This window comes from Pelophylax lessonae (genome assembly GCF_965119305.1).
Source record: "Pelophylax lessonae genome assembly, chromosome: 2".
NCBI classification, from domain to species: Eukaryota; Metazoa; Chordata; class Amphibia; order Anura; family Ranidae; genus Pelophylax; species Pelophylax lessonae.
In genome coordinates this window covers 158,292,563-158,318,356 of record NC_138769.1, presented here as the reverse complement: position 1 = coordinate 158,318,356, position 25,794 = coordinate 158,292,563, and the positions used below count along the sequence as shown (strand labels likewise).

At 46.3% G+C, this 25,794-nt stretch overlaps 2 protein-coding genes across 3 annotated transcripts in view; one reads left to right on the top strand and one right to left on the bottom strand.

Annotated features, from left to right (window-relative positions):
• VMA12 (vacuolar ATPase assembly factor VMA12) overlaps positions 1 to 22,612 on the bottom strand; it is a 29,247-nt gene extending 6,635 nt beyond the window's left edge. The window contains exons 1-3 of the mRNA XM_082247217.1: positions 22,390 to 22,612; positions 9,920 to 9,993; positions 2,608 to 2,697 (exon numbers count right to left, since the gene is read on the bottom strand). Coding sequence (XP_082103343.1) covers positions 2,608 to 2,697; positions 9,920 to 9,993; positions 22,390 to 22,561 — 336 coding nt within the window. The 5' untranslated portion in view covers positions 22,562 to 22,612. The remainder of the gene's footprint in view (positions 1 to 2,607; positions 2,698 to 9,919; positions 9,994 to 22,389) is intronic.
• Positions 22,613 to 22,666: 54 nt separating this feature from the next.
• POLDIP2 (DNA polymerase delta interacting protein 2) overlaps positions 22,667 to 25,794 on the top strand; it is a 30,321-nt gene continuing 27,193 nt past the window's right edge. For both annotated transcript variants that reach the window (XM_082244278.1, XM_082244279.1), the window contains exon 1: positions 22,667 to 22,835. In XM_082244278.1, the coding sequence (XP_082100404.1) occupies positions 22,675 to 22,835 (161 nt within the window). In that variant the 5' untranslated portion in view covers positions 22,667 to 22,674. The remainder of the gene's footprint in view (positions 22,836 to 25,794) is intronic.

Below are 25,794 nucleotides of genomic sequence, written 5' to 3'. Positions count from 1 at the left end.
TTGCCCCATCGTTGGTGTCATTGGGCCTCAAAGTTGGTGTTACTAGGAGTAATTGTGCCCCATCATGGGGGTCATTGGGCCCCATTGTTAGTTGCATTGGGAGTAATTGTGCACCATCGTTGGGGTCATTGGGCCCATTGTTGGTGACACTGGGAGGAATTGTTCACCATCATTGGGGTCATTGGGAGGAATTTGGCCACATTGCTGGTGTCATTGGGAGGATTTTTGCCCCATCATTGGGGTCATTGGGCTGCATTGATGGTGTCATTAGGAGGAATTGTGCCCCATCATTGCGGTCAATGTGCCCCATTGTTTGTGTCACTGGGAGGAATTGTGCCCCGTTGTTGGGGGTCATTGGGAGAAATTGTGCATCTTTGCTGGTGTCAGATGGGGGGCTCAGTTCCATTGCTTGTGTCAGTGGATGAAATAGTGCCCCAAGGGCCGGATAAAAGCAAGCAAAGGGTCACATCTGGCCCCTGGGCCGCAGTTTGGAGACCATTGGTATAGATGATATACACCAGGACACTAACTAAGCATATGATAAAAACTTGAGTAAATCTGTTTGAAAGTTATGAATCTTTTCATAAATGTCAATAATGAGGGTATAGTGTTGTTCAAAACTACAGAGGAAAAAGATTTGGAGAACTTCTTTCACATAACTGAAAAATAAGCTAACATTGAGGAAAAAAAAGTGGAAAAAAACATAATCCTGGGCTGAATCACAAGGAGGGAGTCCCCTACATAGGTTCATATTTAGACCTCATTTACAATACTGAGTCCAGTTGCAATACAACTGTATGTAAATTAGTGATCGACCGATATCAGTTTTTTTCCTTGCCGATACTGATATTTTAGCCAATGCATATCGGTATCGGTCGATTTAATAAAAAAAAAAAAGTTTTGTTTTTTTTTACAGGTACTTTTGTGGAGGGATCTGCACTTAAAAAGCACTTAAAAGCATTCAAAACACCAAGTTTGGCTGTTTTGAATGCTGTCATTTTTTTTAATCTGGTGCCAGACAGTACCCAGAAGCGATGTCAGTCATGACATCACTTCCGGGTTTTTGCATGGAGACACGATCAGAGCTGAATGTGGCTTTGATCAGGTATTCGGCGGCCATACAGGCTGGTTGCATCCCCTCCAGCTCCTTGTAATGACAGCTGACCGTCTGCTATGGACGCCGGTACCGGGGTGATGCCTCTAGCTGCAGGCATCACCCCGGTACAAGCACTTTTCCGAAATATCGGCAATATCGGTCACCCTGGTGGCTGATTACGATATATCGGGGAAAGTGCATTATTGGCCCTCGATATATCGGCTTTGCCGATAAATCGGTCGATCCCTACTTTAAATACATGAAGGTTGCATTCTCACGGGCAACTAGCCCTTGTGCAAATGATAATGGGAGGAATCTATCAGTAGGAATCAAAAGTGTGTCCAGCAACATTCACTGCAGGTAACCACTAGCTGTGTGGACAACCACAAATAGCAGAGGCTGCCACCAACTGGTCCTTGAAGTATCTAGGGCTCAGTGGCCACAGATAGAGGCTCACGAGTGATAGAAACAGCTTCAGAAATCAGGAGATTCCTGTCACCATCATTTGCACTGGGACTAGCTGCCTGTGCTTTTGTTTCCTAAGTGTGTGAATAAGGTTATGGAGGGCAGTATTTTCAATATGAAGCAGAGACCAAGAATATGGAAATAGGACCTCCAACTAGCAGGAATAAACATTAAAACTAACTCTATAAATTATTATTTTACTGAAACTTTCAGCAGAAATAGCGATTATGTCAAAAGTAATAAAAAAAAGAAAAAAAAAAGTGTTTGAGACAAACAGATCTATACTCAGACAAAAAGGTAAAAAAAAAAAAAAAATAAATCTAAGAACAAAAAGGGGAAAGGCTCGATGGCCTTTTTTGCTGTGACTTTTTTATATTTCCAGGATAACGTTAAAAATAATCAGTAGATCCAAAAGGCAGCTATATGCAAGTCTTCGGTTTTCCTGTAAAAGTTAAAAATACTCTGTACCCTTCTTGTCTGTTCCTACTGGTCATTGTTCCTGGTAATCACATCATAGGACCAATAGGGCAGCCTGGTAGAAAGAAGAGATAGGCCAAGCATACCTTTTACAGGAAAGTTGTTGTTTCCATACAATTCCAAATACCTACATGTTTGGATCTACAGCTCAAATCTTACAAAAGCTGCTTCAACATTTTTTTTTTTTTTTTTGAGTTAGGACTGCAGTAACACTGGGGTGCAGTGACATGGCATCTGCAGCTTATTCATGTATCTGCAAATGTGTGCAAATGAAACCCCTCGTTTTAAACATGAACTGTTTGACAGGGTTAATTTGTTTCTTGCAGGCTGGCTGGTAAGTAAGCTGGGAATTTTTGTTTGCTGTGTTTTGGCATGCGTCGCTCTTCCATGTGCTCTTTGCTGCAAAGGCCAGTTATAGGTTGGGGTGGTTGCCATTTGTTTATATTTTTTTTATCCCATCTCCTGTCTTAAGACAGCTATGGTACTATATTGGTAGAAAATTGTGGACCTTTTGGGATCTGGTCTGTTCAACTCATTAAAAGACAGAATAAAAGTTAAAACTACTGTACCTGGCTGGTGACATTCTTTGTAATTCTCTTGTACTCCTCATTTGCCAACTTAGCTTTAATCTTCTCAAGGCGTGCCACAAGTTCTGGGTTCTAAACATACAAATATGCAGATAAATTTAAAGGCATTATAAACCTTCCTACCTGCACCTTGTCTTTTCACCTGCATAAGAGGTGCACTGATCATGTAGTTTCATGGTGTCATTTGTTGTTCACTTTCCACTGTCACAAATTTCTATTTGTGTTCAAATATTACGCATGTGGCATGGCACTGCACAGATTAATGCATGGCCTCTGTATATAGTCGAAGAACTAATACTTCCTGTGAAGAAGTTACATATCCCACATCGCTGAGTCTCTAGGTCTAGAACTGGTGCAGTAGACAGACCTGACAAACACAAAGGCAGAGCAATGAAGGTATCACATTAGCAGTCCAATATTTGTGCTGCAAAGCAGAGGAAATGCCTGAGCATAGCTTGGATGCAGCATTACCTGGAACAAGAAGTTGCCTGTCCCTTTAGCAAAGTTGCCTGTTATTTAGCAAATGAAGACAAGCTTGGAGAGTGAATACATGGACATAAGGGTATGACACGACAAACTACAGCCACAATGTGCAAGTATATTATTAAACTGAACAAAATTATAAAACGCAACACTAGATTTTGCCCCAGTTTTCATGAGCTGAACTCAAAGATCTAAGAAAACTGGGATTCATCTGTGAAGAGAACACCTCTCCAAAGTGCCAGACGCCATCGAATGTGAGCATTTGCCCACTCAAGTCAGTTACGACGAACTGCAGTCAGGTCGAGACCCTGATGAGGACGACGAGCATGCAGATGAGCTTCCCTGAGACGGTTTCTGACAGTTTGTGCAGAAATTCTTTGGTTATCCAAACCGATTGTTGCAGCAGCTGTCTGGGTGGCGGATCTCAGACAATCTTGGAGGTCCTGGGCTGGTGTGGTTACACGTGGTCTGCAGTTGTGAGGCCGTTTGGATGTACTGCCAAATTCTCTGAAATGCCTTTGGAGACGGCTTATGGTAGAGAAATGAACATTCAATTCACAGGCAACAGCTCTGGTGGACATTCCTGCAGTCAACGTGCCAATTGCACGCTCCCTCAAAACTTGCGACATCTGTGGCATTGTGCTGTGTGATAAAACTGCACATTTTAGAGTGGCCTTTTATTGTGGCCAGCCTATGGCACACCTGTGCAATAATAATCATGCTGTCTAATATACAGTGGGTACGGAAAGTATTCAGACCCCCTTACATTTTTCACTCTTTGTTATATTGCAGCCATTTGCTAAAATCATTTAAGTTCATTCTTCTTCCTCATGAATGTACACATAGCACCCCATACTGACAGAAAAACACAGAATTGTTGACATTGTTGCAGATTTATTAAAAAAGAAAAACTGAAATATCACATGGTCCTAAGTATTCAGACCCTTTGCTGTGACACTCATATATTTAACTCAGGTGCTTTCCATTTCTTCTGATCATCCTTGAGATGGTTCTACACCTTCATTTGAGTCCAGCTGTGTTTGATTATACTGATTGGACTTGATTAGGAAAGCCACACACCTGTCTATATAAGACCTTCCAGATCACAATGCATGTCAGAGCAAATGAGAATCATGAGGTCAAAGGAACTGCCTGAAGAGCTCAGAGACAGAATTGTGGCAAGGCACAGATCTGGCCAAGGTTACAAAAAGATTTCTGCTGCACTTAAGGTTCCTAAGAGCACAGTGGCCTCCATAATCCTCAAATGGAAGACGTTTGGGACGACCAGAAACCTTCCTAGAGCTGGCCGTCCGGCCAAACTGAGCTATCGGGGGAGAAGAGCCTTGGTGAGAGAGGTAAAGAAGAACCCAAAGATCACTGTGGCTGAGCTCCAGAGATGCAGTCAGTAGATGGGAGAAAGTTGTAGAAAGTCAACCATCACTGCAGCCCTCCACCAGTCTGGGCTTTATGGCAGAGTGGCCCGACGGAAGCCTCTCCTCAGTGTAAGACACATGAAAGCCCGCATGGAGTTTGCTAAAAAAAACACCTGAAGGACTCCAAGATGGTGAGAAATAAGATTCTCTGGTCTGATGAGACCAAAATAGAACTTTTTGCCCTTAATTCTAAGCGGTATGTGTGGAGAAAACCAGGCACTGCTCATCACCTGTCCAATACAGTCCCAACAGTGAAGCATGGTGGTGGCAGCATCATGCTGTGGGGGTGTTTTTCAGCTGCAGGGACAGGACAACTGGTTGCAATCGAGGGAAAGATGAATGCGGCCAGTACAGGGATATCCTGGACAAAAACCTTCTCCAGAGTGCTCTGGACCTCAGACTGTGCCGAAGGTTTACCTTCCAACAAGACAATGACCCTAAGCACACAGCTAAAATAACGAAGGAGTGGCTTAACAACAACTCTGTGACTGTTCTTGAATGGCCCAGCCAGAGCCCTGACTTAAACCCAATTGAGCATCTCTGGGGAGACCTAAAAATGGCTGTCCACCAACGTTTACCATCCAACCTGACAGAACTGGAGAGGATCTGCAAGGAGGAATGGCAGAGGATCCCCAATTCCAGGTGTGAAAGACTTGTTGCATCTTTCCCAAAAAGACTCCTGGCTGTATATAATACCTTGGTAAAACAACAAAACCTTCTAAAAGTGTACAATACCTGTAATGTCCACTCAGTAAGACAGGAAAATATATTTAATATATTTATTATTTTAGAAACACTGTGCTCCTCCCATGCAAGCACCCTGCTTCCAAAAAAGTAATATCTGTAGCTTAACATTCTTAGACAAAAAATAGCAACTGAGATGTATGCTAAGCATGCAGCTATCACCACTGCATTTAGCAAAACAGTGGCTTCTCCTGTGTAGTATAAACAGCAGGAGAAAATGCACCTACAGAAAGAGTCAAATGTCTGCTGTTGGAAAGAAATCTTCACAGGTCTGACAATAGACAATTTACACAAAGGATCCATTTTTTTTTTAGGATGCCCAACTCAATATATGTAGTAAAATTATAGTAGAACCTATAATCAGCTTAGAATCTACATGCAATATTACCAAGTTCGGTGAATTGTAATTACCAAAGCAAACATCTTAAATGAAATATGCATTATATTTACAGCACCAATGGATCTTCTAATACAGGGGTTCCCAAACTTTTCAGACCGCGACCCCCAATATTAGATTGCTGACGACCCGCGACCCCTCCCCCTCCCCCTCCCCCTCGTATGTAAGATTTGCGATTTGGTTACATACTGACAGAGCTAAAACAAAAAGGAACACAATCTCTAAGCCAGGCTATTTTATTAACAAATTATGGACCAGCACAGGGAGGGAAGATAGTGGAGACCAGTGAGGGGTCTGGTTGTAATGTGTCCTGGGTCCCCCTATTTCCTTGGAATGGCCCAGCCTTGTCCTACACACACCTAGCTCCTCTGTATATCAGCACAGGGAGGGCCATAGTGGAGATCAGTGAGGGGTCCCTGAGGAGAGGACATGGAGGGAAGGCTCACTGAGCACTTCTCCTGGTTGTAATGTGTCCTGGGTCCCCCATAGTGGAGACCAGTGAGGGGTCCCTGAGGAGAGGACATGGAGGGAAAGCTCACTGGGCACTTCTCCTGGTTGTAATGTGTCCTGGGTCCCCCATAGTGGAGACCAGTGAGGGGTCCCTGAGGAGAGGACATGGAGGGAAAGCTCACTGGGCACTTCTCCTGGTTGTAATGTGTCCTGGGTCCCCCATAGTGGAGACCAGTGAGGGGTCCCTGAGGAGAGGACATGGAGGGAAAGCTCACTGGGCACTTCTCCTGGTTGTAATGTGTCCTGGGTCCCCCTATCTCCTGGGACTGGTCCAGCCTTGTCCTACACACACCTAGCTCCTCTGCATATCAGCACAGGCAACTATTCTAGGCCCAGAAGCTTATAATCTAATTGTCCTGTCCTCCACACATTCGTACATGATTCCGGTCCCTCTCCCCCCCTCCCCCCCCCCGAGTCTTACCCCTCCCCCACCTACTTCACAGTACCCCCCTCTCTGTCTGGGGAACTTACCGGCCTCCATCCTGCCCTGTCACCCAGGGACAAAGTTCTTGCCGAGAATTTCAACTCTCGTGCACAGTGTTCGCCGCTGTGCACGGGCATGGACTCTGGCGGCCAGGCATTGCATTGCAAGTTCCATTGGAAATCTCCTAGCCGCTCGTACTCGCGGCGGAAGTGACGTCGGAGGTTGAATTATTCGGCAAGTTGAAACAATCGGCTCAGCCTTGTCCACAATAACAGTGGAGGCGGTGCTCGCCGGGAAATGTAGTCCAGCGGTGGGTCGACTGTCGTAGACATTGGCATTTCTAGTAAATCATCTCGCGACCCCCCGCTCCCCACTCCGCGACCCCCCGGGGGGTCGCGACCCCCACTTTGGGAACCACTGTTCTAATACACCAGGAACATTTTAAAAATCTCTAAGGCTGGGTTCACACCCAATGCAGACACAGCCCACAGCAGGGGTCCGGTGTGTCCCTGTTCCTGTATTTCAGGGATGAATCAGCTCTAAATTTTTGCCTGAAACTGAGCCAAAGAGGCACAGGGCCCCAGTGAAATCCACTCTGCAGCAGCCACGGAGATGTGGGAACTGGCTCCATTGAGAGCCGGTCACAATCTCGTCATGCGAATTGGATGTGGGGATAAAGTTGAATTTCGGGAAAAACCTAGACAATTGAGTACTGTCCGTGATACTTTTTTTTTTTTGCACTAACATACAATTTTTCAGGACAATCTTTCGGAGTATGTCCCCTTCATCAAGATCCAAGCAGTACTCTGAGTACTGCTTGGATCTTGATGTAGGGGGCATACCTTGAAAGCTTGTCCTGAAAAATTGTATGTTAGTGCAAAATAAAAAAAGTATCACGGACAGTACTCAATTGTCTCTGTCGCAAGTGCACCAATACGGCTACAATCACCTCAAGCATTATGGGATAAACCTAAATAGTCTTAAAAATGCTCCCTCCTCCCTTGTGATACCTATACTGACTAACTTGTGTAAGAAATATGAATATACCTACCTATTCTCAACCTGCTCCTGTCTGGTCATGTGATCCCTTGTGTCAGCCAGGGCCGGTTACAGTGAAGAGGAGGTAGAACTTGACAATGGGTAGGTAATAAAGCCTGGGAGCAGTGACATCACATCACCCATACGCCTCTATGGCCCAATCATTGTCCGCGCTCCCTCCTCTCCCCTGAAGCTGCTGCTGATACCGGGGAGACAGATTACATGACCGAACCGGGCTGAAAATAGTCAGAGTTGTTGTTTTTTTAAAAATAAAAATAACAAACGTGTATACATTTACCTGTTCTGTGCAATGGTTTAGCACATAACAGCCCCGAATCGCATCTACTGGGGTCCCCCGCCGGCGCTCCAGGCCTCTCCTGTCCGGGGAGGGCCCTCCATGGAACACTGCTTTCCATGGGGGCAGCTGTGCATGCTCACTCCCCAGTCCCCGCTGCTGGGTCCTGTGACACAGACAGCAGAACTCGTCCCCGCTCACATGTAGCAGTATTTGATAGACAACAGCTGCTGTGATTGTGCACATCACTGGATCGGGCTCAGGTAAGAAAAAAAAGGGGGGGCTGGGGGTGGGGGGAACTGCACTACAGAAGGTTTTTCACCTTAATGCATAGAATGCATTAAAGAGGAACAGACTGCTCACATAATTTGTTATAAAAACATCTCTGCTATTCTGAAGCTTCCCTCCAGCTACTTTGCATATTATTTTACATATACTGTAATTCTGTACTTGCCAAATATGCTGCAGAAATCTCCCTCCACTAAAGCTGGCTGCAGTCATTTTAACTGTGGGCAGCAGAAGCTGCTGCCTGTTCACTTCCTGGATTTACACACGCTGTGAATGGGGAGGCAAGGAGTGGACATAAACAAGATGCTGTCCAGGCTGTGTTGTGTCAACGGAAAATCAGAGAAGACTGGAGGAACAAGGGAGGTCTAAATGATGCAGCAGAATAAGCAGGTGTGTATTGGAATGTGTTAGAAGTGGAAATAAAGGAAGGGACGTAGATGGAGAGGATAATGCTTGTGTTGTGAAAATACTGAACTTGAGCAAGCGCCTGAGACCGTTGCTGTGAATCTAAGCTTAAAATGTCACTAAGGCATTGTTTCCACTAGTGCGACTTGTCGTGCGACTTTGGACACAAAGTCACATGACAAGTCCCAGCCCATTGATTTCAATGGCACCTGTTCCCACCTATGCGACAAAGTTGCAGCGACTTTGAAAAGGTGCCTGCACTACTTTGATGCGACTTTGAGTCAGAGTGTGTCAAGTCAGATCGAAAAAGTAGCATCAAATTCAAACTACAAAGTTGCACGACTTTGGCGGTGCACTAGTGGAAACGTAGCCTAAACCCACAGCATAAAAAAAAAAAAAAAAAAATCAATAAATGGTGTATTACATGCTGTTCATATTCACTCAGTCACTATGAGATTCATTTTCTGTACTCCTCAAAAAAACCTGATTGATCCTGCTGCTCTCTATCTGCAGCTTCTGTTCATGTCCCCAATTCAGCTAGGGATTTTGCAGCTGCGGTGGCAATTCTGCACATGCTCAGTTTTCAGTGAGTTTCTATGCAGAGCATTTCATCCCTATTACATCTGAGCAGCCCATGTGACTATAGAGTCACACATGTGGGCGTATACACAGTGGTAAATGACAGACCACTCACCAGCTAAACACAATGGGGGCGGGATATTACATGTATATTATTGGAGGCCTTACCTCCCTCTTATTCTAAGACACAGGCTGGAGGGGCGTGACACAACCTACGACTGGCAGAAATCCGCCCACACCATGTTACTGCCAAAAAATAATAAAGATTTGATTTCAAATATATATTTGTATAGAATAATAATTTATTGATATTATTTATTTTTATTCTGCATTCCAAAAGCTGACTTTTTACTTTGAAACCGTGACCAGCAGCAGAGGACTAGAAGCTCCGCCTGCTTAGGTTTCCCTACAGAAAGGCTGTGACTGCTGTACATCGATTAGGAAAAAAGTAGTTCGATTTTTTTTTTTTTTTTTTTATAAAATAATTATAGTGCCATCATCCACATACAAAAACAGAAGGGATATTGTAAATTAAATAGTATGTTTAGTATCATAAGTGTTCTTCTCTTACAGAGCGGTGTGGTCAGACAGTGCTGGGGGGTGTGGGGTGTGGGGTGTCCACTAACAGCATGAGGAAAAAATGTATTATGAGACTTCTTCCTATCACAATCATTTAATATTTGGAAAAGCAATATTACCCGCTCTGGCAGTTCCACGACAGGTAGACAAATCTCACTGCCTTCCAGCAGCTCATGTAAATAGACAGCTGAGCCTGAAAGAGGAAAAAATTATCATGAAAATATATGAAAAGAAATGTCTTTACAAAAAAAAAAAAAAAAAAAAAAAACAGCAACAACTTTAGGGGTTATCCATTAAAGTGGAACTTTGCTGATCCGCTTCCTCCCCACCTCCGGTGCCCCATTTGGACCTTTCAGGGGGGAGGGGGGGGGGGGTGGGACAGGTACTTGTTTTTGACAGGTACCCTTCCCCACTTCCTGAGAGACAGCGCCGTAGCGCTGTCCCTTGGAAGTTCGGCCTGCGCAGTAGGGAACCAGCAGTGAAGCACTTCACTGCCGGGTTCCCTTACTCTGGATGGCGGCAGCGACAACCGAGAGCAGATATGTAAATCAGTTTCGGGTGCCGACATCGCGGGCTCCCAGGACAGGTAAGTTCTACTATTTAAAAGTCAGCAGCCACAGTATTTGTAGCTGCTGACTTTTAATTTTTTTAAGGGGGGCGGAACTCCGCTTTAAGAAACAAAAGTAGAAGCCAGATGGAAAGAGGGACTATCTTTTTTTAACCTGACTAACTATGTAGAAGAGTGCCCATATAAAAACCATATTCATGACGAGGATCTTATAACGAGTGTGGTCCAAACTCATATCTAAAAGTGGATGGTTCCATGCGGAGGATTACACCCTTTAATGGCTTGCCGACCGCCGCACGACTATTTACGTCGGCAGTCAGCCCCTCACAGGCAAAGCGACGTAGGGCTACGTCGCTAGCCTGTGAGGCTCTAGGGAGCGATGTCCGCCGGGCACTCACGATCGTCCGTTAGAGCGGGAGAAAGGCAGGCGGCTAATGTAAACACAGCCGCCTGTCAGTCTCCCCTGTGTAAGAATGGAGATCAGACGGTTCTACTATGTAGGACCTTTGATCTCTATTCTTACACAAATAGCCACATCCAATCACAGTTAGAAACACGCCCCTAGGACACACTTAACCCCTCCCTCTCCAATACAGTTAACTCCTTCACTGCCAGTGTAATTTTTACAGTAACAGTGCTTATGTATAGCACTGATTACTGTAGTAATGTCACTGGTAACGCCAAAAGTGTAAAAAATGTCAGTCAAGGGTCCGATCTGTCCGCCGCAATGTCGCAGTCCCGCAAAAAAAAAAAAAAAAAATAAATAAATAAAAGATCGCCGCCATTACTCAAAAAAAAAAATGACAAAAAATTTTCCCTTAGTTAGTAAAACGCGATAACTTTTGCGCAAACCAATCAAAATACACTTTTTGCGATTTTTTTTTACCAAACATATGTAGCATAAAACAAATTGGCCGAAAATGTTAAAAAAATTTAGATTTTTACATATTTGGGGGAATTTCATATAAAAAAATGTGAAAAATATTGTTATTTTTGCAAAATTTACGCTCTTTTTTTGTTTATAGCGCATGATCAAAAAAAAAAAAAAAAAAAAAATCACACAAGTGATCAAATACCACCAAAAGAAAGCTCTGTTTGTGGGAAAAAAAGGATGTTAAATTCGTTTAGGTACAGCGTCGCACGACCGCGCAATTGTCCGTTAAAGTCACGCAGTGCCGAATTGCAAAATAGGCCCTGGTCAGGAAGGGGGTAAAATCTTCCGGGGCTTAAGTGGTTAAAGGGGAAGCTGCATATTGACCTTTCTTTGATATAAAAAGGTCAAAAGTGGAGGCGAGAGCATACAGTAAAAGGTGGGGAGCACACATAAACCACCAGAGTTTGAAATCTGCACGATCACAGGACAGATTTGTGAAGATTTTTGGACTATATAACTTACCTTGCACATATTCACAGGGTTTCATTTTAAGAAGGGTTGTATTGACAGTATGTGTAGGTTTCATTTACATAATATCAATTGCAAAAAAGTTGTGACACTATGTAAAATCGACATAAAAACCAAATGCAACGATTTGCAAATCTCAAACCCATATTTTATTCACAACAATAAAAAAACATCAAATGTTTAACCCCCTTCCTGCCACCCCCTCCTGGCCTTTTAAAAGCTTCTAGATGCCAGAAGGCAGAGATTCAGGTTATGAGCCAGCGCTTATAGATCAATATTGTCCCATGAGGTATGATCTCATATAATACTCAATATGTATAATGTCCAAAAAAGTGCATACATACAAGTCCCAAATGTCTCTTGTTCCATAGATTTCTGTTCATCCTATGGTGGGGTCCTAATCCTAACACTGATCCCCTTTTCTCAAAGTGGTGTAATCCATAAAAACAAAAAACTATATAGAGTAGTAAGTTCTACTTAACAGCGAATCTCCACACCCTTACTATGTGTGCTCACATTTCACAACTATTACACAATATAGTTTTTTTGTTGTTTTGGAGATCACTTCTCGGAGAAGAGGAGACCAGCGTCTGAACTGAGACTCCACTGTAGGACAAAAAGATATCGGTGGAACAAGAGACATTTGAGAATCAGTGGAACAAGAAACATTTGGGACTATATAGGGGGGGGGGTATATATGCACTTTATTGGACTATTACTATATAATACTACAGGTATTGAGTACTATAGGAGGTCATACCTCTGAGGACAATATTGGTCTCTGAGTGCTGGTTCTATATGCAGATTATGTTTTTCTACTGAAGATGGCAGATCATTTCCAGCTGCTGGGTTTTTAGTCTATTCTATTTTATGCTATTGTATTTTACAAGGTTGATTTTAGTGTGCTGGTATTGGTTACGAATATTTGGGTCATGGGACCGCTGAGATTGGCTGCCTCTCAGCCTTATAGCCCACCCGTCGAAAGGCCACATTTGCATCATGTGTAAAGCCGATGGGAAGAAGTTAAACCGAAAAAAATGTACCATTTTAAGAAAAAAGCTGGGTTATACTTACTGATAACTCCTTTTCTAATAGTCTTCCAGGACAGCCCATGAGACGTTAGGCTCCTCCCCCAGGGACAGGAAACACATTCCAAAATTAAAATAAAAGGCGGTCCCTTAGTCCTCACCTTCAGTATTTCATGAGAACCACAGGACACCCTGTAAAACATATACATAGATATATAGACACATATCATACATTATATATAATACCAGATAGTTCGGGTGGGAATCCGGCTGTCCTGGAAGACTATTAGAAAAGGAGTTATCAGTAAGTATAACCCAGGCTTTTCTTAAAGTCGTCTTCCAGGACAGCCAATGAGACGATGAGCAAGCACTTACCAGTCTAGGGAGGGACAACTGCCTGGAGCACCTTTCGACCAAACGCCTGTTCCTGAGAAGAGAGGAGGTCCAGGCGATAATGTCTAACAAAAGTCGAAAAGTTAGACCAGGTAGCTGCCTTACAGATTTGGTCTGGTGAGGCACCGGCCCTTTCAGCCCAAGACGTGGACAATGCTCTAGTAGAGTGTGCAGTAATGAAAGGTGGAGCCACCTTTTTCACTATATAGGCTTCTGTGATAGCCTGTTTGATCCATCTAGCTAAGGTTGCCTTAGAAGCTTTTTCCCCTTTATGGGAGCCGGAAAATTGTAAAAACAAAGTATCAGTCTTCCTGAAGGTTTTAGTCACCTCCAGGTATCTCAAGAGGGATCTTCTGACATCCAAACAGCTAAATTCTTTCTCTTTATTGTTGTTTGGGAAATTGCAAAAGGAAGGAAGGACTATGTCCTGAGTCCTATGAAAAGAAGAGACCCTTTTTGGCAAAAATCCTGGATCTGTTTTTAGCACAATCCTGTCATCAAAAATCATAAGAAAAGGTTCTCTGATTGAGAGAGCCTGTAATTCGCTAACTCTTCTAGCTGAAGTTATAGCTACTAAAAATAAGGTTTTTAGGGTGAGCATTTTTACTGATAGGTCTACCAAGGGTTCAAACGGACTGGTAACCAAGGCCTGGAGTACCAGGGATAGATTCCAAGCTGGACACGTTTTAAGCACGGTTGGCTTTGTCCGGGCAATTGCTCTGAAAAAGGCATTCACATTTGGGTCTTCTCTAAGGGAAAACTGAAGAAAGACACTAAGGGCGGCAGCCTGTACCTTTAAAGTCCCTAAGGAGAGACCTTTGTCTATGCCTTCCTGAAAAAAATCCAAGACAGTTGGTATATCTGGGGAATGTCTCTGATTCTCCAACATCCAAAAATGAAATTTCTTCCAGATTTTAGCATACATTTTTCTAGTGACCGGCTTTCGACAGCTGGTCAATGTTTTGATGACTCTGTCTGAGAACCCCTGAGAGCCTAGTATTTGTTCCTCAGATACCAGGCCGTCAGGTTTAGGGTCCTGAGAAATGGATGGACCACCGGACCTTGTGTTAAGAGATCTGGTCTCCAAGGTAAGGTCATTGGAGGTTGCGCTGCCAACGCCTGAAGGCGTGCAAACCATGGCCTTTTGGGCCAGTACGGGGTTATCAGTATCATCTCTGTGTCTTCTAGGATGAATTTCTGAAGAACCTGTGGGATCAATCTGATCGGAGGAAATGCGTAACAGAGTCTGACTTTCCAGGGGTGGGCGAAAGCGTCTATGCCTAACGCCTGATCCCCTTGAGTTATGGAAAAGAATTTTTCTGTTTTCCTGTTTGCCTGGGAGGCAAATAGATCCACTACCGGTAGGCCCCATGAGGTTGTGATTTTGAGAAACACCTCTGGGTTGAGGGACCAATTGTCCTGGTTCATCTGGTGGCGGCTGAGATGGTCTGCCAGATAATTCTGCGTCCCTTTTAGGTGAATGGCCGAAATGGATGTTAGGTTCCGCTCGGCCCAGACAAAGATTTTCTGTGCAATGGTTTGTAGGCCCAGACTTCGAGTACCTCCCTGCTTGTTCAGGTACGCTACCGTTGCTATATTGTCTGACCTGATCTGTAGATGGCTCCCTTCTACCTCTACCTGAAAAAACTCCAAGGCCTTTTGGACCGCCATAAGTTCTTTTTGGTTTGATGAAGACTTCCTTTGTGCTGGGGACCATGTACCCTGCGCCCATCTGTCCTGCAGATATGCTCCCCATCCGGAAGCGCTTGCATCCGTGGTAATCCTCTGTGATACCTGGATGGTCCAGTTTAGCCCTCTTGATAGGTGAAGAGAGGATCTCCACCACCAAAGAGTCCTTTTTATCTTGGTGGGAATCCTTACTTTTTGTTCCAAGGAACTTGACTGCCCATCCCAATTCTGTAGAAAGAATTTTTGGAGTGGACGTTGTTGGAACCTTGCCCAGGGGACTGCTGGGAAACAGGAGGTCATCAAGCCTATCACTCTTGTGACATCCCTCAGAGAGACCCATAAGTTGGTCTGTAAAGAGGCAACCATCAGGTTCATTTTCTCCATCTTGCACTGAGGGAGGAAGATCATCTGATCCCGTGAGGAGATTTCGTAACCCAGGTAGGTCACTCTTTGTGAGGGTACCAGGCAAGACTTTTGTCTGTTGATTATCCAGCCTAGGGAAGTTAAGAATTCCTGAACTATGAGGAGGTCGGCTTCCAGTTTCTGGTATGATTCTGCCACTACCAAGATGTCGTCCAGGTAGGGGGTGATCATGATAGCTTTTAGCCTTAGAGGGGCTAGTGCTTCCCCTAGGACTTTGGTAAAAATCCGTGGGGCTGAGGACAGGCCGAAGGGCAGTGCCCTGAACTGGAAGTGCTTGACTTCCGGTCCTATCTTTACTGCTAGCCTCAGGAATTTCTGATAGGATGTGTGTATGGGGATGTGAAAATACGCATCTTTCAAATCTAGGGTTGCCATGAAACACCCTGGGAACAGTAGGTTCCCTATGGAGTATATTGATTCCATGCGAAAGCGTTTGTATGCTATTGAAAGGTTCAGATTGCGTAAGTTCAGGATCAGTCGATGACTTCCTGAGGGTTTTTGAATCACAAAGATGTGAGAATAAAACCCTGTTCCTTGTTCTTCTCTGGGGACTGGGATAATTACTTTTTGATCTAATAGGTCCCCTAACTGAAGACTCAAGGCGGAGGCCTTGACTGGATCCCTGGGAAGATTTGTGATCAGGATCCTTTCTGGAGGTTGAAGACAGAACTCCAGCCTGTGTCCTTGGCCTACTAGGTCCAGAATAAAAGGGCTGGAAGTAATCTTCTTCCACAGTGGGAGGAAGGCCCCTAATCTTCCTCCCACTCTGAGAAGGGAGTCATTGGGGCTGGTTGGGGCGTTTAGGAGGGTTAAACAGGATGTTACCCCTCCCCTTTCCTTTATGCCCCGTCCAATGTTTTTTGAAATTTTGCTGAGTTTCAAAAGACTTCTGCTGTTTGCCCCTGCCACGAAAATTCCTCTGAGCATAGGGGAATTTTTTCTTATCTGGGAATCCCTTCTTTTTATCCGCTGTACGCTCCAGGGCTTCTGTTAGGCCTGGGCCAAAAAGGTGGTCGCCTGTGAAGGGAAGACCACAAAGGCGAGATTTAGAAGTAACATCTCCCGACCATGTCTTGAGCCATAGGCTTCTTCTGGCCGTATTAGCTAAAGCTGAGGTCCTTGCTGCCATTCTTACAGCTTCAGCTGAAGAATCCGCCAGGAATCCTATTGCCTGGAATAAGAGTGGAAAGGATTTATTAATCTGTTCCCTCGATGTTCCTGCAGTCAAGTGTGTTTGGATTTGAGATAGCCACAGCTCCAGATGTCTGGCTATGCAGGTGGATGCCAGGGCTGGTTTTAAGCTCATAATGGAGGCTTCCCAGACCCTACGTAAAGAGGTATCTGTTCTCTTATCCATAGGGTCTTTTAGTGCTCCTGAATCCTCAAATGCCAAGTCAGTTCCTTTGGAGATTCTGGCAAGAGAGGCATCCAGCTTAGGGATTTTGTTCCAGGGCTGTTCCACACTTTCGTCAAATGGATACCTTCTTTTTAAGTTTCTTGGAAAAAAAGGCTTTTTATCGGGAGAATTCCATTCCTGTTTAATCACATCCAATAGTGAGCTATGCACAGGGAACACTCTAGCATGCTTTTTATGACTAGCGTACATTAAGTCATGCTTAGAGAGATGCACTTCTTCCTCCTCAATCTCTAGAGTGGTATAAACCGATTTGAGTAGATCATCTACATCCTCCAGGCTCAGTTTAAAGTTGGAGCTATCATGGGAAACATTGCTTTTTGGTTCCTCTCCTGATCCTGATCCCTCTGCAGAAGAGTGGGAAGAAGAAACTTCCTCCTCCAAAACCAATGGGTCAATTAGGGATGGTGGAGCCTGAGCTGGGGTGGAAGGCTGGGCTGGTGCCTGCATCTTTTCAATGAGAGTCCTGAATGAACTAAATGTACTTTTTAGCTCATCTCTCACTGAGGACAGCATTTTCTGGGTAGAGACTGCAGAATCGTCTCTGACCAGTTTAGCTATGCATGCCCGGCACACTGCTTTGTTCCAAGAGGAACTCAATTTTTCTCCGCATACAGCACATTTCTTTTTGGGGGGCTGAGGTGGGTTATTGTCCTGAGCCTTGGCCTGGAAGATAAAAGACAAGGGAATTTAATTAGAGATACTTGTCCTCCTCCCACCTCCCATTTTTCCCCCTCCACCTTGTGGATAGAAAAGAGGGAGCGGTGCTGCTTAACCCCTGCCCCTAACGATAGAAAAGAGAGGGGGGAAGGGGAACGGAGTTCCTAACAGGTACCTGCAAATAGGGTGTCGTTCCCCCTTGCTTACCTGAGAGGTGCCGATGCCAGAGCCGACTTCCGCCGCCTGTGCGGTTGCTGCCGTGGTGTCCATCGCTCTGTATGGTGGTCCCAGCAACTGCTGTTTCCCCTAACATCGGTCGCCCATTTGAACTCTCTGTTCGCGCCTTCGGAAACTGGAACGAGGGTTTCCGGCGCCCGCGGATGCCGTCACTGCGCCGGAAGTGACACTGTCACTTCCCGTGAGGCCAGAGTGGATACGCTGAGTTCCGCCCCCTCCGTCTTTGGCGCCAACTTCAAAATTTCTTCCGAAGTTAGCGGTTCACGGGTACACAGCACTGCTGCTCCAAGGAACCGGCCGACCAACGGAGTGAACTCCCCAACGCTCCACCAGACAGCATCCGTAGTCCTGCCGAGAGGCTAAGAGAACAGGAGACAGCGGTCAGCCCCTATTGCGGCACTAAGGGGTACCGCTATGGGCCGAGGAGATGCATCTTTCCAAGTCTTTCCATGGACAGTCCAGGAGACCGGGAGCTTCAGTTCCAGGAACATGTTACCCCCTGTCCGGAGGAAACAAAAATACTGAAGGTGAGGACTAAGGGACCGCCTTTTATTTTAATTTTGGAATGTGTTTCCTGTCCCTGGGGGAGGAGCCTAACGTCTCATGGGCTGTCCTGGAAGACGACTTTGAGAAAAAATAAGCTATTTTGAATCTAATGGCAGGAACACATTTAAAAAAAGCTCAAACAAGGCAATAAAAAGCTGGCAAAGTAAGTGGTACTAAGAAGGAAGAGCTGGAAGAACATTTTGGAAATAATTAGGTTAATTGGCAACAGGTCACATAAGGCCCATGCACACTGGGCGTTTGCCCAACTCTTCTAAAGACAAGGAAGAAAGCAGCATTAAAAAAAAAAAAAAAAAATGCCTAAGTCCCCTTTCACACATGGAGTCCGTTCAGATCCGCCTGTCAGTTTTTTTGGCGGATCTGAACCGATGCCCCATGTATCTCTTCAGCTTTTGGCAGTAGTTCTTAAAAAGGATATCGGGGAACTGGAGAAAGTGCAGAGAAGGGTAACCAAACGGATAAGAGGCATGGAGGACCTCAGCTATGAGGAAAGATTAGAGGAACCAAATTTATTCTCTCTTGAGAAGAGGAGATTAAGGGGGATATGATCAACACGTATAAATACATAAGGGGTCCATATAGTGAACTTGGTGTTGAGTTGTTCACTTTAAGGTCAACACAGAGGACAAGGGGGCACTCTTTACATCTAAAGGAAAACAGATTTAATCTCCAAATACGGAAAGGTTTCTTCACTGTAAGAGCTGTGATAATGTGGAATAGACTCCCTCCAGCGGTGGGGTTCTGACCAGCTCACTAGATTGCTTTAAAAAAGGCCTGGGATTCTTCCCTGGGTGTAAATATAAATGGGTACTAATATTTATAGGTAAAGTTGATCCAGGGAATATCAGATTGCCTCTCGGAGGATCAGGACGGAATTCTTTTTCCCCTGCTGTAGGAAATTGGATCATGCTTTGCTGGGGTTTTTTTTGCCTTTCTCTGGATGAACTGCGGGTATAGGATTGTGTATACGGGATTGTATGGTTTTGTTTTCAATATTGTTTTTGTTTTTTTTTTGGTTGAGCCAGATGGACTTTTGTCTTTATTTAACCGGAATATGTAACTATGTAGTTAATATGGAAGAACTAGAATATCTGATATATGGGGAGGACTTTGATTTTGTGGGAATATCAGAAGCCTGGTTTGACAGCTGAAATGACTGTCTTGTGACAGGGTGGGTAGAAGAGGGAGAGGGATGTGCTTGTATGTGAAGAATCATTTGATAGTTAATATGAGGGATTACATTACTATGGGGCTAGTGAGGAGGTGGAGTCTTTCTGGCTGGAGCTTTAAAGTGAGGCCCTTTGGGCACCATTTTATCCACTGACACCAACAATGGGGCACCATTCCTCCCAATGACACCTACGATTGAGGACAATTTATCCCAATGACACCAATAACGGGGCACAATTACTCCCACAAATGACAGGGCACTGTTCCTTCAACTGATGCTGGGACATTGTCTAGTCTGGACCCCCTAAAGCAGGGATCCTCAAACGACAGCCCTCCAGCTGTTACAGAACTACACATCCCATTAGTCATTGTAATTCTCTGACATTCACAGACATGACTAGGCATGATGGGAATTGTAGTTCCTGAACAGCTGGAGGGCCATAGTTTGAAGACCCTTGCCCTAAAGTCTAAAGGACAGTAAACTGGCCCTTTGCTTAGAAAGTTTGGGGACCCCCGATGTATACTATAGTCCTTTAACATTGAGGATGAGGAGGAGACCAATCTCCTTTGCCAGTGAGAAATGACGGGGGGCAGGGCAAGGTTATTATCATGGGGTATTTCAACCATTCTGATAATGATTAGGCCCTGCTGACTTATTTCTTGAATAATGCAGGACAATTTCCAGTGTCCAATGGTGGAAGCCCCAACAGGAAATAATGCTGTACTGGACCTACTGATCACAAACAACACAGAGCTGACTGCAGATGTGGAAGGGATAATTTAGGTAACAGTGATCACAGAGTAAATTACATTTGGAGACATGAAGATAGGACAAGAACACCAAATTTCAAAAAGCCAAGTTTACTGTGCTGTGCCCCATAATATACAATACTGAATGAGATCAAATACATGCAACACATAACATTGAGGAAAAGTGGGAATATTTTAACCACGTGCCGACTAGTTGCTGTAGTTATACTGTACGTCGTTTCGTGTAGCACTTAGTGGGAGTGCGGGCGCACGTGCCGATTAACTAGAGGGGGAGCTAATGAGTGGGTTCTGGTGGACGCGATGTCTGCCAGGCACCCGTGATCGCTCCCCAGAGAGACAGAACAGCGGTCTGCTGAAGTAAAACAACACACCACTGTTCTGTCAGGGATGAACACAGGGTTCCTGTGTTCCAACTATTTAGGAACACAGGTCTCTGTTTTCATCCAGCAAGTCCACCCCCACACAGTTAGAAAGTACCCCCTAGGGACACATTTAACCCTTTGATCACCCCTGGTGTTAACCCCTTCCCTGTCAGTGTCATTAGTACAGTAACAGTGCATATATTTTTAGCACTGATTACTGTAGCAATGTCACTGGTCCCCTCAAAAGAGTGTCAAAAGTGTCTGGTAGGTCCAATATGTCCACCGCAATGTCGCAGTCCTGCAATAAATCGCTGATCATTTACTAGTTTAAAAAAAAATAAAAAATTACATAAATCTTTCCCCAGGTTTGTAGATGTGATAACTTTTGGGCAAACCAATCAATATAAACTTCTTGGGATTTGTTTTACCAAATGTAGCAGAAAACATTAAAAAAATACTAAATTTAATTTTAATTTTTTTTTATTGGGAATATTAACACAGTAATTAAATAATGGCATTTGTCACTGAATTCCAATGGGCAACAAATATAAAATAACAAAAGTTAAACCTGGGTGGCTAAATACAAAGGAAAGAAGGCATAATCATGAGAAAAAAAAATGGACCTAAATAAAAATATAAGTCTGACGTGTCACCTCACACCTGGCCCCGACCCAGTGTCACCCTGCATCGCCCCACACCTGTTGCCGATCCTGTGTCACCCCATGCCTGATCCCAACCATGTGTCACCCAGCGCCGCACCTGATCCCGACCGCGTGCCACCTGGTGTCACCCCATGCCTGTTGCATTCTCCATGTCAGCGCATGCCTGATCCCAACCACCTGTCACCCAACGCGTGATGCCAACCCCGTGCTGCCCCATGCCTGAACCCGACCTGTGTCACCCCATGCCCAATCCTGACTCTGTGTCCCATGCCTGATCCTGACCCCGTGTTACCCTGCACCCAATTCCGTTTGGCCCCGTGTCAAACTCCATGTCACCCCACGCCTGATCCCGACTCCGTGTCGCCCCGCACCAAATCCCGACTCCCTGTCGCCCCCCGCCAAATCCCGACTCCCTGTCGCCCCCCGCCAAATCCCGACTCCCTGTCGCCCCCCGCCAAATCCCGACTCCCTGTCGCCCCCCGCCAAATCCCGACTCCCTGTCGCCCCCCGCCAAATCCCGACTCCCTGTCGCCCCCCGCCAAATCCCGACTCCCTGTCGCCCCCCGCCAAATCCCGACTCCCTGTCGCCCCCCGCCAAATCCCGACTCCCTGTCGCCCCCCCGCCAAATCCCGACTCCCTGTCGCCCCAGCGCCAAATCCCGACTCCCTGTCGCCCAGCGCCAAATCCCGACTCCCTGTCGCCCAGCGCCAAATCCCGACTCCCTGTCGCCCAGCGCCAAATCCCGACTCCCTGTCGCCCTGCGCCAAATCCCGACTCCCTGTCGCCCTGCGCCAAATCCCGACTCCCTGTCGCCCTGCGCCAAATCCCGACTCCCTGTCGCCCAGCGCCAAATCCCGACTCCCTGTCGCCCAGCGCCAAATCCCGACTCCCTGTCGCCCAGCGCCAAATCCCGACTCCCTGTCGCCCAGCGCCAAATCCCGACTCCCTGTCGCCCAGCGCCAAATCCCGACTCCCTGTCGCCCTGCGCCAAATCCCGACTCCCTGTCGCCCAGCGCCAAATCCCGACTCCCTGTCGCCCAGCGCCAAATCCCGACTCCCTGTCGCCCAGCGCCAAATCCCGACTCCCTGTCGCCCTGCGCCAAATCCCGACTCCCTGTCGCCCTGTGCCTGTTCTTGAAACGGTGTCACCCAGCAGCTGTTTCCGACCCTGTGTCATCCAGAACCTGTTCCGGCCCCCATGTACTGATCAGGTGTCACTCTCTGGTAGGTGACCCAGTCACTGACCTTTCTTCCGTAGTACAGCGTGTAGCTCCCTCAGGACACTGAAGGGCACCGGGGCCCCGGACCCCTGCCTCAGGATCTCCTCCACCCTGCTCCTAGTCCCCTCGGACAGGCCGCCTTTCTCCTCCCTCAGACTCCTCAGCAGAGGTTCGGTGGCCCTGCACTCACTCGCCATGTCTCCCAATGAACACAGAGCGGAGGATTCTGGGAGGAAGGTCACATGACAGGCTACGTACCGGAAGTCCGCTTAGCCCGCTGTGTGTGACGTCCGGTGGCTTCTGCAGCACCATGGCGGCATGTGCGGCTAGACGCTGCCTGTCGGTGCTCGGTCGGTTCCGCCAGGGAGGTCTGGCCAGCGGTGTCGGTTTTGAGCTCCGGCAGGCCCGGTCCGCTCTGCTGAGGCCTGTGTGCGGCTGCCGCTTCCAGCTGGAGAGGGCGCTTTCTTCTCGGTAATAAGACTGTGCGAGCGTGCATGTTTATGTATGTGGGGGATTCCATAGAGAGCCACTGAGATTCATTGTCACCTACCGGCCCGTCTGCACAGTATACAGCGCACGAGTTTATGTAACTTCTACGTAGTCGTGCAGTGCGCGGGCTTTCCTCTGGGGGGCGCTGTGCTCTCTGGATTAACACGCAGCCTGCAACTGTAAACATTGCTGCGGCACCTTGAGGCTTTGCAGGATCACCTTGTGGTGACATAAGAGGCCTGAAATAGTGTGAGCGGCTTGGAGGGAGGCCATGTGTTTGTGTGTGCAGTGATCTGTCCACAGGGATCTGCTCATAGGGACCTGCTCATAGTGATCTGTCCACAGGGATCTGCTCATAGTGATCTGTCCACAGGGATCTGCTCATAGTGATCTGCTCATAGTGATCTGTCCACAGGGATCTGCTCATAGTGATCTGTCCACAGGGATCTGCTCATAGTGATCTGTCCACAGGGATCTGCTCATAGTGATCTGCTCATAGTGATCTGTCCACAGGGATCTGCTCATAGTGATCTGTCCACAGGGATCTGCTCATAGTGATCTCTCCACAGGGATCTGCTCATAGTGATCTGTCCATAGGGGATCTGCTCATAGGGACCTGTCCATAGGGGATCTGCTCATAGGGACCTGTCCATAGGTCATCTGCTCATAGTGATCTGTCCACAGTGATCTGCTCATAGTGATCTGTCCACAGTGATCTGCTCATAGTGATCTGTCCACAGTGATCTGCTCATAGTGATCTGTCCACAGTGATCTGCTCATAGTGAACTGTCCACAGTGATCTGCTCATAGTGAACTGTCCACAGTGATCTGCTCATAGTGAACTGTCCACAGTGATCTGCTCATAGTGATCTGTCCACAGGGATCTGCTCATAGGGACCTGCTCATAGTGATCTGTCCACAGGGATCTGCTCATAGTGATCTGTCCACAGGAAATGCACATAGTGATCTGTCCACAGGGATCTGCTCATAGTGATCTGTCCACAGGGATCTGCTCATAGTGATCTCTCCACAGGGATCTGCTCATAGTGATCTGTCCATAGGGGATCTGCTCATAGGGACCTGTCCATAGGGGATCTGCTCATAGGGACCTGTCCATAGGTCATCTGCTCATAGTGATCTGTCCACAGTGATCTGCTCATAGTGATCTGTCCACAGTGATCTGCTCATAGTGATCTGTCCACAGTGATCTGCTCATAGTGATCTGTCCACAGTGATCTGCTCATAGTGAACTGTCCACAGTGATCTGCTCATAGTGAACTGTCCACAGTGATCTGCTCATAGTGATCTGTCCACAGGGATCTGCTCATAGGGACCTGCTCATAGTGATCTGTCCACAGGGATCTGCTCATAGTGATCTGTCCACAGGGATCTGCACATAGTGATCTGTCCACAGGGATCTGCACATAGTGATCTGTCCACAGGGATCTGCTCATAGTGATCTGTCCACAGGGATCTGCTCATAGTGATCTGTCCACAGGGATCTGCTCATAGTGATCTGTCCACAGGGATCTGCTCATAGTGATCTGTCCATAGGGGATCTGCTCATAGGGACCTGTTCATAGGTCATCTGCTCATAGTGATCTGTCCACAGTGATCTGCTCATAGTGAACTGTCCACAGTGATCTGCTCATAGTGAACTGTCCACAGTGATCTGCTCATAGTGAACTGTCCACAGTGATCTGCTCATAGTGATCTGTCCACAGGGATCTGCTCATAGGGACCTGCTCATAGTGATCTGTCCACAGGGACCTGCTCATAGTGATCTGTCCACAGGGATCTGCACATAGTGATCTGTCCACAGGGATCTGCTCATAGTGATCTGTCCACAGGGATCTGCTCATAGTGATCTGTCCACAGGGATCTGCTCATAGTGATCTGTCCACAGGGATCTGCTCATAGTGATCTGTCCATAGGGGATCTGCTCATAGGGACCTGTCCATAGGTCATCTGCTCATAGTGATCTGTCCACAGTGATCTGCTCATAGTGATCTGTCCACAGTGATCTGCTCATAGTGAACTGTCCACAGTGATCTGCTCATAGTGAACTGTCCACAGTGATCTGCTCATAGTGATCTGTCCACAGGGATCTGCACATAGTGATCTGTCCACAGGGATCTGCTCATAGTGATCTGTCCACAGGGATCTGCTCATAGTGATCTGTCCACAGGGATCTGCTCATAGTGATCTGTCCATAGGGGATCTGCTCATAGGGACCTGTCCATAGGGGATCTGCTCATAGGGACCTGTCCATAGGTCATCTGCTCATAGTGATCTGTCCACAGTGATCTGCTCATAGTGATCTGTCCACAGTGATCTGCTCATAGTGATCTGTCCACAGTGATCTGCTCATAGTGATCTGTCCACAGTGATCTGCTCATAGTAAACTGTCCACAGTGATCTGCTCATAGTGAACCGTCCACAGGGATCTGCTCATAGGGATCTCTCTATAGGGGCCTGCTCATGGTGATCTGCTCATAGGGATCTGCTCATAGTGATCTGTCCACAGGGATCTGCTCATAGTGAACTGTCCATAGGGATCTGCTCATAGTGATCTCTCTATAGGGATCTGCTCATAGTGATCTGCTCATAGGGATCTGCCCATAGGGATCTCCTCATAGTGATCTGTCTATAGGGATCTCCTCATAGTGATCTGTCTATAGGGATCTGCTCATAGGGACCTGTCTATAGGGATCTGCTCATAGTGATTTGTCTATAGGGACCTGCTCATAGTGATTTGTCTATAGGGACCTGTTCATAGTGATTTGTCTATAGGGATCTGCTCATAGTGATCTGTCCACAGGGATCTGCTCATAGTGATCTGTCCACAGGGATCTGCTCATAGTGAACTGTCCACAGGGATCTGCTCATAGTGAATTGTCCACAGGGATCTGCTCATAGTGAATTGTCCACAGGGATCTGC